Source organism: Camelina sativa, chromosome 19, assembly GCF_030686135.1.
Source record: "Camelina sativa cultivar CO46 ecotype springtype chromosome 19, ASM3068613v1".
In the NCBI taxonomy this organism is placed as follows: Eukaryota; Viridiplantae; Streptophyta; class Magnoliopsida; order Brassicales; family Brassicaceae; genus Camelina; species Camelina sativa.
In genome coordinates this window covers 27,459,899-27,471,886 of record NC_141898.1, presented here as the reverse complement: position 1 = coordinate 27,471,886, position 11,988 = coordinate 27,459,899, and the positions used below count along the sequence as shown (strand labels likewise).

Genomic DNA, 11,988 nt, shown 5'->3' with positions numbered 1-11,988 from the left:
GCGTAGAAAAAGCTTTCAAGATGTTGTAGAATATCTTGCCACAGAGTTATTCAATCCCAACGCATCTATCCCCGTGAGGAAAAATGTACAGAACTGCCTTGCACTTTTAGCTAGCCGAACTGGAAGTGAGGTAACTGAGTTGTTGGAGCCTTTGTACCAAGTATTACTGCAGCCACTTATAATGCGTCCACTCCGATCAAAGACAGTTGATCAACAGGTGCCTCACAGTGCTATTTATTTTTTGTGTATCTCTTTCTCTTGTCTTCCCCTGTCTTTAATTTTTACGTTATTATATTTACCTACAGGTTGGAACAGTTGCAGCTCTGAATTTTTTGCTTGGCTCTGAGGCCCCCCCTTTTAAAAGTGACTCCAGAGTTGGTGAATTTTCTGCAAGAAGCATTACAAATTGCTGAGGCTGATGAAACTGTCTGGCTGTGAAGTTGATGAATCCTAAAGTGCTTACATCATTGAACAGACTTCGAACAGCTTGTATTGAGCTTCTGTGCACAACTATGGCGTGGACTGATTTCCGAACGCAAACTCACAATGAACTACGTGCCAAAATAATTTCCATGTTTTTCAAGTCTCTCACATGTAGAGCACCTGAAATCGTGGCGGTTGCCAAGGAAGGTTTAAGACAGGTTTGTAGTTGTCTTTTATCTTAGCCAGGATTCTTTCATGCACATATAGTTTGAAGTTTTTTGGGATATTCCTATTCGTAATAGCCTGGGTGTGCAACCATGGTTTAAGCTTGCTATATGCAATACTTGCCTTGTTGAATATGGGGAACTTGCGAAATGGAGTTATCATAGGAATCTATTTCTTGATATCATATTCTTAACTTTCTATTTATATAGATTTATTTCCTTTTTTGAAAGTCTATTTTCTGATTTAGGTTATCAATCAACAACGGATGCCCAAGGAACTTCTTCAGAGTAGCCTCAGGCCGATACTTGTTAATCTCGCACACACAAAGAATCTCAGTATGCCTTTACTGCAAGGTCTGGCACGCCTTCTTGAACTTCTGTCAAATTGGTTTAATGTGACATTAGGAGGCAAGTTGCTGGAGCACCTTAAAAAATGGTTGGAGCCGGAGAAACTTGCCCAGTCCCAGAAATCATGGAAAGCTGGAGAAGAGCCAAAAATAGCAGCTGGTAATTTTTTTTATTATTATTTAAATAACTAATTGATGCCTGGTCATATGGTTATTCACTTGAACACAAATCATCTTTTGTTTCCATGGCAGCTATTATCGAGCTCTTCCACTTACTCCCACATGCTGCATCAAAATTTCTAGATGAACTTGTAACCTTAACCATTGACTTAGAAGCAGCTCTTCCTCCTGGGCAAGTGTACAGTGAGATTAATAGCCCATACCGTCTACCGCTTACCAAATTTTTGAATCGATATGCGGCCCTAGCTGTTGATTATTTTCTTTCTAGATTAAGTGAACCAAAATATTTTCGGAGGTGAGGATACTTTCTTATGATAAGCTTTCGTTCACCTCATCTTGTTATAAGTTTAGTGTAAGCTTGGAGTAGATTTTGTAATATGCTAACACTACTTGCTTTCTCCCTTAAAAACAAAACGCAGGTTTATGTATATAATTCGATCAGATGCTGGCCAGCCGTTAAGAGAAGAACTTGCAAAGTCTCCACAGAAGATACTGTCATGTGCCTTTCCTGAAATTTTGCCAAAACCTGATCCTACATTGGGCACAGCAGCTTCAACTCCTTCAGCTACATCATCTGGAGATGAAAATCACATCTCTGTTAAATTAGAGAGTTCTAATGTGGCATCAACAAAGGCTTATATAGCATCGGATGCGTATTTTCAGGGGCTCTATCTCATCAAAACAATGGTGAAACTGATACCCAGCTGGTTGCAGAGTAACCGCAGTGTTTTCGATACCTTGGTTCTCATTTGGAAATCACCTGCAAGGATATCTCGTTTGCAAAATGAGCAAGAGCTAAATTTAGTTCAGGTAGTTTCTTCTATCTCGACCACGTATGATTTTTGGCTTTGCGTTGTGTTTCACGCTAAAGCTGCGTAGTTTAATGGGGTTCCTGGAAATAGCCTGGTATGAAAAGTTGAAACTGATGTCTGAGTTTAGAAACCATTGCAGGTGATGAATTAATGATTGCTGATTTGTAGCTATATGCTGGTGCTAGAGATTTGGCTTCACTGTGATGTGTTCAAATTCTTTCCATTGAATTTTTGAATTGCCTGTGTTTAGATTGTATGCACATTTTTTCTTGGATTTCTTGTTGGAACCCTCCTGACATTGTTTCAATTCCATCTCGTATAATTTATTGAGCTGCCAACGTAAATTGATGTAGAAATTATGATTACTTATTAATTACGAGGTTGTGGTGAATAGAGCTGTGATGCTTGATGATTTATAGTCTTCCTTTTGAGTTAGGTAAGATATATGAAAGTTGTTTACTGACCTCTTTTGTGTTCCCTAACTAAGGTGAAAGAGAGCAAGTGGCTTGTCAAGTGCTTCTTAAATTACCTACGACATGAAAAATCTGAAGTGAATGTTCTCTTCGATATTCTCTCCATTTTCTTGTTCCATAGCCGCATTGACTACACCTTTTTGAAGGAATTCTACATTATTGAGGTATCTGAGATTTTAAATTTTAGTTACAGTTTCTTTCTCATCCCATTAGTTTTCGCACTTTTCAGGAGTAGTATAACAAATGAGATATATTGATCAGGTTGCAGAAGGATACCCGCCCAACATGAAAAGAGCACTTCTCCTGCATTTTCTTAACCTTTTCCATTCCAGACAACTCGGCCATGATCATCTAGTTCAAGCAATGCAAATGCTTATTCTTCCAATGCTTGCCCATGCTTTCCAAAACGGTCAAACTTGGGAGGTCATTGACCCTGATATAGTCAAAACCATTGTTGAGAGGCTTCTTGATCCACCCGAAGAGGTAGGTTTCTTTTCTTTCCTAAGCAAAAATATCAAGAATATTGTGGGGAAGATTCGTACTGGTTTTTGGTAGTAACCCTGTTTACAATAGTTTTTCATTTATTTTTTATCCACTTGTTCAGAATTATTAAGATTTTATTGTTAAATCTCCTCTTGATTGTTGTAGGTTTCGGCTGAATATGATGAACCTTTGAGGATTGAACTTTTGCAATTAGCAACCTTGCTTCTGAAGTATCTTCAGAGTGACTTGGTTAGTCATAGGAAAGAGCTCATTAAGTTTGGATGGAATCATCTCAAACGGGAAGATAGTGCCAGTAAACAGTGGGCATTTGTTAATGTTTGCCACTTCTTGGATGCTTACCAGGCTCCTGAGAAGATCATTCTTCAGGTACCGTTAAAATTCGTATGTCAGTGATGTTTATTGATTTTCTTGAAGAGTGAGAACAAAGATTTTCCTTAAACTTCTGATATCAGTGTATTTCATAACTTTTGTATATGACTGAGACGGTCAGTTATTATTAACTTAAGTGAAAATCATTTACAGTGCGATTGTTGATAGTCAAACTACATGAAGCTAGATCTGAATGCATATTTTGCCTAAATAATGCATGTTTGCTAGAATTCATGGTACTATGACATACACTTGATTAGTTTTGTCTATGACGTTACTTCTCCTTCAATTTGAATTAGTTGAAGTGAAGCATATGCATACAAAACAACTTCGTCTAATTTTTTAAGTGACACAAATGTTTGCCAATGGGATGTAGGTTTTTGTCGCACTTCTTAGGACATGCCAGCCGGAGAATAAGATGCTAGTTAAGCAAGCCCTGGATATTTTAATGCCAGCTTTGCCTAAAAGGCTACCTCTTGGAGATTCACGCATGCCAATCTGGATAAGATACACTAAAAAAATTTTGGTGGAGGAAGGTCATTCAATCCCAAATTTGATCCACATCTTCCTACTTGTTGTTCGGCATTCTGATCTCTTTTACAGCTGCAGAGCACAATTTGTTCCTCAAATGGTGAATTCGTTAAGTCGTCTAGGTTTGCCATATAATACTACTGCAGAGAATAGGAGGCTCGCAATTGAACTTGCTGGACTGGTTGTCAGCTGGGAAAGGCAAAGACAGAATGAAATGAAAATGGTGACTGATACTGATGGAACCAGTCAGATTAATGATGAGTTGCATACTTCATCTAGTGCTGATCCTAAGCGTTCAACAGATGGATCTGCCACATCAGAAGATCCAAGTAAACGAGTCAAAATTGAACCTGGTCTCCAATCAATCTGTGTTATGTCACCTGGCGGTGCATCATCAATCCCCAATGTGGAAACTCCTGGATCTGCTACCCAGCCTGACGAGGAATTTAAGCCAAATGCTGCCATGGAAGAAATGATCATTAATTTTCTCATAAGAGTAAGGCTTTATTCTTGTACCGTCAACTGTTGAGCATATATTTTACTTTGGTTAGCTTTCCAATTCTCGTAACCATGTCACCTCATGTCTAAGAGCGTATGTGCATGCCATTGCTCCAGCTATTCCAATTCATCGATCAGTCAAGTCGAGTTGTATTTAGCAGAAATGACCTCATTTCTAGTTTCTTTTTTCTAATTTAAATATATTTCACTTTCTTGAACAGGTAGCATTGGTAATTGAACCTAAGGACAGAGAAACCAACACCATGTACAAACAAGCGTTAGATTTGCTTTCACAAGCTTTGGAGGTTTGGCCAAATGCCAATGTCAAGTTCAACTATTTAGAAAAACTGCTGAGCAGCATGCCACCATCACAGTCAGATCCGTCAACAGCACTTGCTCAGGGATTGGATGTCATGAACAAAGTTCTGGAGAAGCAGCCTCATCTTTTCATTAGGAACAACATCAGCCAGATTTCGCAGGTATACTTGCTGCAGTAAGCTTTTATTCTAACATTTGAAACACAATACTGCTGTTTGTTTACTGCTCACTAGATTAACTGTTTGTTTCTTCACTAGATTCTTGAACCGTGTTTCAAACACAAGATGCTCGATGCTGGTAAATCATTGTGCTCCTTGCTGAAGATGGTCTTCACTGCATTCCCCCTGGATGCCGTCAATACACCTCCTGACATAAAGCTATTGTACCAGAAAGTCAATGAGCTAATAAACAAACATGTGAATACTGTTACTGCTCCACAAGCTTCAGGAGATGATAACTCTTTTGGTTCAATAAGCTTTGTACTTCTTGTCATCAAAACCTTGGCCAAGGTGCATAAAAACTTTGTTGATTCATATGTGTTGGTGCGTATCCTTCAGCGCCTTGCACGGGACCTGGGATCAGCAGTGGGTTCTCATCCTAGACAAGTACGTCATTCTTACTAAATAACTTGTTTTTCTGCTAAGAGTTTAGTACTGTTTGCTTTCCTTTGTATGGGAACTTGAAATAAAATTTAAATTTACTTGGTATTTGCCACGTTAGTGAGTTTTGGAATCTCCTATGCATCTTTTCAGCTTTGCACCAATGACTTTTATTAATGTCAGGATTTATACTGGTTCCTCTCTTACTTCACCTAGCTACTCAGACTCATTGGTTTATGTTATTATCAACTTCAAGATATCATTTCTATCCCTTTTTCCTGTAATTTAACCCTTTTTTTTTCCATGTGACTAATGGATGGTGACTAGATAACCTAGTCATTCCTCAATCATGGCTTACCCTAGACCTTTTTCTTTCCATTTCCAGGGCCAGCGACCAGACTCGGATTCTGCAGTAACTTCTTCTCGTCAAACTGCTGATGTTGGAGCAGTCATATGTAATATAAAGTCGGTCTTGGAACTTATTGATGAAACGGTCATGCTTATAGCAGATTGCAAAAGATCTGTTACTCAAATTTTGAACACATTGCTTTCCGAAAAGGGTACAGATGCTAGTGTGCTTCTCTGCATACTAGACATGATAAAAAGGTGGGTTGAGGATGATTTCAGCAAAACAGGCACATCTGGTTTGTCTGGTTCTTTCCTTACCCAAAAGGATGTAGTTACTTTTCTCAATAAGCTTTCTTATATTGATAAGCAACACTTCTCATCTGATGCTTTGGAAGAGTGGGATCAGAAGTATCTTCAGCTGTTATATGGACTTTGTGCCGATTCAACAAAGTATGTTTTATGCTTCCTTTTTTTCTTCCCCATGTGTCACATTGTTGCTTTTAGGAGATGGATATAATAATATATCTTCATCTATTTCATGAATAGGTATCCTCTGGGCCTACGACAAGAGGTCTCTCTGAAAGTTGAAAGACATTTTATGCTTGGTTTAAGGGCAAGTGATCCTGAGATGAGAAGGAAGTTCTTCTTGTTATATCACGAGTCACTTGGAAAAAATTTGTTCGCGCGGTTGCAGTACATTATTCAAATTCAGGATTGGGAAGCTTTAAGTGATGTATTTTGGCTCAAACAAGGTCTTGATCTCCTTTTAGCTATCTTAGTTGAGGACAAGCCAATTAGCCTGGCCCCAAATTCCGCGAGGGTACTACCACTTTTACCTTCAGATAGTCCTGGAATACAGCATCAAGCTCCTGCTAACTTAGAGGGTCCCGAAGAAGTTACTGCAATGTTTGACATTATAGTTATGAAGCATGCACAATTTCTGAGCGCGACCAGCAAACTTCAGGTGTTTACGAGTCATTTAAAACTTTCTTTTGTGTTATCATGGTGCTTTCTCTTTGTTATAATACCTAATCAAAAATGTTGACTAAATTATCATAAGTCCCTAGGCGTATTTATCCACCTGATTGATTTGGTGTCACGTTATTCATATATTGGCTTATAACTATTTTAAATTTCTATTATAGGTGGCTGATGTTGTCATCCCTTTAAGGGAGCTGGCTCACACGGATGCCAATGTTGCATATCATTTGTGGGTCTTGGTATTTCCAATTGTATGGGTAACCCTGCTCAAGGAAGAACAGGTAGCATTGGTTAAACCTATGATTTCTCTACTATCGAAGGACTACCATAAGAAGCAGCAAGGACACCGGCCAAATGTTGTTCAAGCACTTCTGGAAGGGCTTCAGTTGAGCCACCCTCAACCTAGGATGCCTAGTGAGCTTATCAAATATATTGGAAAAACGTACAATGCGTGGCATCTCGCATTGGCGTTGCTAGAGAGCCATGTAATGTTGTTCATGAATGACACAAAATATGCTGAGTCTCTTGCTGAGCTTTATCGTTTGTTAAATGAAGAAGATATGAGATTTGGGTTGTGGAAGAAGAGATCCATCACTGCTGAAACGAGAGCTGGACTTTCATTAGTTCAGCATGGTTTTTGGCAGCGTGCCCAGAGCCTCTTTTACCAGGCAATGGTTAAGGCAAGCCAAGGCACGTATAACAACACAGTCCCTAAAGCAGAAATGTGTCTGTGGGAGGAGCAGTGGCTCCACTGCGCCAGTCAGCTTAGTCAATGGGATGCCCTGGTAGATTTTGGAAAAAGCATTGAGAATTATGAAATACTGCTTGATAGTCTTTGGAAATTACCCGATTGGGCATATTTGAAGGATCACGTTATACCAAAGGCACAAGTGGAAGAGACTCCAAAGCTTCGTTTGGTTCAATCTTATTTTGCCCTTCATGACAGAAATTCAAATGGTGTTGGAGATGCCGAAAACACAGTGGGGAAAGGCGTTGATCTTGCCTTGGAACAGTGGTGGCAGTTGCCTGAAATGTCTGTTCATGCTAGAGTGCCTCTATTGCAGCAATTCCAACAACTAGTTGAGGTTCAGGAGTCTGCTAGAATTCATGTTGACATCGCAAATGGGAGTAAAGGCACAGGAAATGTTGCAGTTGGTGGGCTTGGAAATCGTTATGCAGATCTGAAGGATATTCTTGAGACTTGGAGGCTGAGGACTCCAAATGAATGGGATAATATGACAGTCTGGTACGATATGCTACAGTGGAGGAATGAAATGTATAATGTTGTTATTGATGCATTTAAGGACTTTGCTACCTCAAATTCTCCACTTCATCACCTTGGTTTTCGTGACAAAGCATGGAATGTCAATAAGCTTGCCAGGATAGCTCGGAAACAAGGGCTTTATGATGTTTGTGTTCAGATTCTTGAAAAAATGTATGGACACTCAACTATGGAAGTACAGGTACATTTCTCGAAAATCGTCAAGTGCAATACTCTCTAAACTAGGGCTTTTTTTTCGTTGTCTCAAAGTGTTTTTTTTCATTGTTTTCTTTTCTCTCTTTTTGTTTGATTAGCTTGAAATAGTGTTAGTTTTATGAAGGTATCTTCTTAATCTTTTGTTTTTGGATGTGTGAGTGCAGGAAGCTTTTGTAAAAATTAGAGAGCAAGCAAAAGCATATCTGGAAATGAAGGGAGAGCGTGCTAGTGGTCTTAATCTGATCAATAGCACAAATTTGGAGTATTTTCCAGATAAAATCAAAGCAGAGATATTTCGTCTGAAGGGGGATTTTCATTTGAAATTAAATGACACCGAAAGTGCTAATATTGCATATTCCAATGCTATCACCCTGTTCAAGAATTTACCCAAAGGATGGATAAGCTGGGGAAGCTATTGTGATATGGTATGTCTTGTGACTATGTTCTGTTTCTTATATGGCTGTTAACATTCCCCTAAATTTTCTATTACTTGTACTTATATTTTACTCACTTTTGTAGGCATACCAAGAAACACAAGAAGAAATATGGCTTGAATATGCTGTCAGTTGCTTTCTTCAGGGTATAAGATTTGGAGTTTCCAATTCCAGAAGTCATATAGCTCGTGTTCTTTATCTTCTTAGCTTTGATACAGTGAATGAGCCTGTTGGCAGAGTGTTTGATAAACACTTAGAGCAAGTTCCTCACTGGGTATGGCTTTCTTGGATCCCACAGCTGTTACTTTCCCTACAAAGAACAGAAGCACCCCATTGCAAATTGGTTTTATTGAAAATTGCTGCAGTTTTCCCACAGGTAATTTACCTTTAGCGTTTATGACTAATTCGTGCATTATCATCATTTTATCTGAGTATGTGGCGATTTTCTGTTTCAGGCCCTCTATTACTGGTTGCGCACATACTTGCTGGAACGACGTGATGCAGTAAATAAATCCGAACTTGGCAGATTGGTTTTGGCTCAAAGAATGCAGCAAAATGCCTCTGGTGCAAGTGCAGGTCACGGTGGAAGCAATATACCATCGGAAACTCAAATCCATCAAGGCAGTCAAATTAGCGGGCCCAGTGGAACACATGACAGTGGTAATGCACATGGGCAAGATAGTGACCGCTCCACTGCGGAAAATAATGTCCATACCGGGAGTGATCAACCGATGCACCAAAGCAGCTCCGGTATCAATGATAACAATGAAAACACAGCGAGGCGGAATGTTGCATCCCTAGCAATCTCTGCAGCGGGAGCTTTTGACGCTGCTAAAGATATCATGGAAGCTCTTAGGGGTAAACATAACAATTTAGCCAGTGAACTCGAGGTGATACTTTTTTCCTATATATCTACCATATTCATTAAAATTGCTCTAAACACATGCAAATTTTCATAGTAAGGATAAGTCAGAGGAATATGCAACACACTATTGAGAAGAAGGATTTAGCTTCGGTTTTGATTCTTACTCAACCAAGCAGTGTTTTGGTTGGATGATCTAAGCAAGTAATCTTCTTTTTCAGGTTCTTCTCACAGAAATAGGTTCAAGATTTGTTACATTACCGGAAGAAAGACTGCTGGCGGTTGTGAATGCTCTGTTGCATCGTTGTTACAAGTATCCAACTGCTACCACTGCCGAGGTTCCCCAACCACTCAAAAAAGAGCTGTCGGGTGTCTGCAGAGCTTGTTTCTCAGCAGATGCTGTAACCAAGCATGTCGAATTTGTGAAAGAGTACAAACAGGATTTTGAGCGTCACCTTGATCCGGAAAGTACATCTACATTTCCAGACACACTCGCTGAGCTGACGGCGCGACTGAAAAAGTGGAAAAATATTCTTCAGAGCAATGTTGAAGATAGGTTTCCGGCTGTGTTAAGATTGGAAGATGAGAGCAGGGTTTTGCGTGACTTCAGTGTTGTTGATGTGGAGATACCAGGGCAGTACTTTGCTGACCAGGTAGAATTCCCTTGCTTTTAATTTAGACTTCAATTGGAACATTTTTCCCTATCTGATTGTTAAAATAACTATGTGCAATTAAACAGGAAGTCGCACCTGATCATACAGTAAAGTTGGATAGGGTTGGAGCAGACGTTCCTATCGTTCGAAGGCATGGAAGCAGCTTCAGGCGGTTGACTCTGATTGGCTCTGATGGCTCGCAAAAGCACTTTATAGTCCAGACATCATTGACGCCTAATGCTAGAAGTGATGAACGCATCTTGCAGCTTTTCCGTGTAATGAATCAAATGTTTGATAAGCATAAAGAATCAAGACGGCGACACATTGGAATTCACACTCCAATCATCATTCCTGTCTGGTCTCAGGTGATTTTTATACCTTGAATTCAGATTTGATGTTCCATTGGACGAGTATTGGTTTTAACAAAAATATTTGGTTTCAGGTCCGGATGGTTGAGGATGATCTCATGTACAACACTTTCCTTGAGGTCTATGAGAATCACTGTGCACGAAATGACCGGGAGGCAGATCTTCCAATTACCCACTTTAAGGAGCAACTTAATCAAGCTATATCAGGGCAAATTTCAGCAGAGGCAATAGGAGATCTTCGTCTGCAGGCTTATATAGACATCACAAAAACTTTGGTCAATGACAGTATCTTCTCTCAGTACATGAACAAGACGTTGATGAGCGGAAGCCATATGTGGGCTTTCAAGAAACAATTTGCAGTCCAGCTAGCTGTCTCCAGTTTCATGTCCTTCATGCTACAAATCGGTGGGAGGTCCCCGAACAAGGTCTTGTTTGCAAAAAACACTGGGAAAATGTTCCAGACAGATTTTCACCCTGCTTATGACGCCAACGGGATGATAGAATTTAACGAACCCGTGCCTTTCCGCCTCACAAGGAACATGCAAGCATTCTTCTCTCAGTTTGGGGTCGAAGGTCTCCTCATGTCATCCATGTGTTCAGCAGCTCAAGCAGTAATCTCCTCCAAGGTAAAGGGATAATTCAAAATATATATATATACAAAAACTTAAGGATGCAACAAGCCCATTGATTGATCTCTGTTTCTCTATTGTCTTGCAAATTTTCAGCAAAACGAACATCTACGGTATCAGCTTGCTATGTTCTTCCGTGATGAATTGCTGTCCTGGTTTGGAAGAAGACCTCTTGGTGTGCCGATTCCTCCTGTTGGAGGAATTGCTACACTGAACTCAGCGGAGCTGAAGCACAAAGTTAACGCCAATGTGGAAGATGTCATTGGCCGGATCAGAGGAATAGCCCCACAGTACTTTTCAGAAGAGGTACATACAGCATCATCATCATACTAATCATGTTTATCATCATCATCGTAAGATCAAACATATTGATAGGTTTTGTTTTGTATAGGATGAGAACACGGTTGAGCCGCCGCAGTCAGTGCAAAGAGGTGTGAACGAGTTGGTGGAGGCAGCCTTGTCGCCTCGCAACTTATGTATGATGGATCCAACATGGCACCCTTGGTTCTAACTTCAAAATACTTTACAATTAAGTTTTCAGTGGCTTTTTTAATTTAATGGAAGCTAACATTATTCATTAGGGTTGTAAATATGTAACCTTTATGTAATTTTATCACTCCTTTTGGTCGCTCGCCTTTGTGCAACATTTTCCTGTACTATAAATTATATTTTTGAACCCTCTAAATCTTTAATATCATATCATGCATCAAATAACCCTTCAATCGTAACCGTAAGCTTCTGCATAATTCGGAATTGATGACTCCAAATGCAATCAGTTGTTTTCAGTGACAAACGAAGTTGAAAAGAGTAAATAAAATAAGAAAAGGGGTCCGGCAAAAATCAGGCTTCATTAACTTCAAATAGTTTTATCACAAATACACTACACAAAATTTATGGCTATCAAGACGGATATGAGTAAGGGTTATGATCGGGTGTGAATGACATTTTGTCGAACATC

The 11,988-nt window shown here is 39.6% G+C and overlaps 1 protein-coding gene across 1 annotated transcript in view; it reads left to right on the top strand.

Moving 5' to 3' along the window:
- The window catches only part of LOC147921143 (uncharacterized), an 18,883-nt gene extending 7,142 nt beyond the window's left edge, over positions 1–11,741 (top strand). Inside the window, 24 exon segments of the mRNA XM_087501375.1 lie at positions 7–217; positions 306–329; positions 331–430; positions 433–641; positions 896–1,154; positions 1,247–1,469; positions 1,594–1,984; positions 2,474–2,623; positions 2,721–2,942; positions 3,108–3,329; positions 3,709–4,359; positions 4,583–4,840; positions 4,937–5,284; positions 5,664–6,076; positions 6,173–6,590; positions 6,772–8,070; positions 8,249–8,509; positions 8,604–8,894; positions 8,974–9,408; positions 9,602–10,033; positions 10,120–10,398; positions 10,476–11,027; positions 11,127–11,336; positions 11,422–11,741. Of these exon segments, the coding sequence (XP_087357501.1) occupies positions 7–217; positions 306–329; positions 331–430; positions 433–641; positions 896–1,154; positions 1,247–1,469; positions 1,594–1,984; positions 2,474–2,623; positions 2,721–2,942; positions 3,108–3,329; positions 3,709–4,359; positions 4,583–4,840; positions 4,937–5,284; positions 5,664–6,076; positions 6,173–6,590; positions 6,772–8,070; positions 8,249–8,509; positions 8,604–8,894; positions 8,974–9,408; positions 9,602–10,033; positions 10,120–10,398; positions 10,476–11,027; positions 11,127–11,336; positions 11,422–11,541 (7,978 nt within the window). The 3' untranslated portion in view covers positions 11,542–11,741.
- The last annotated feature ends 247 nt before the right edge of the window (positions 11,742–11,988 follow it).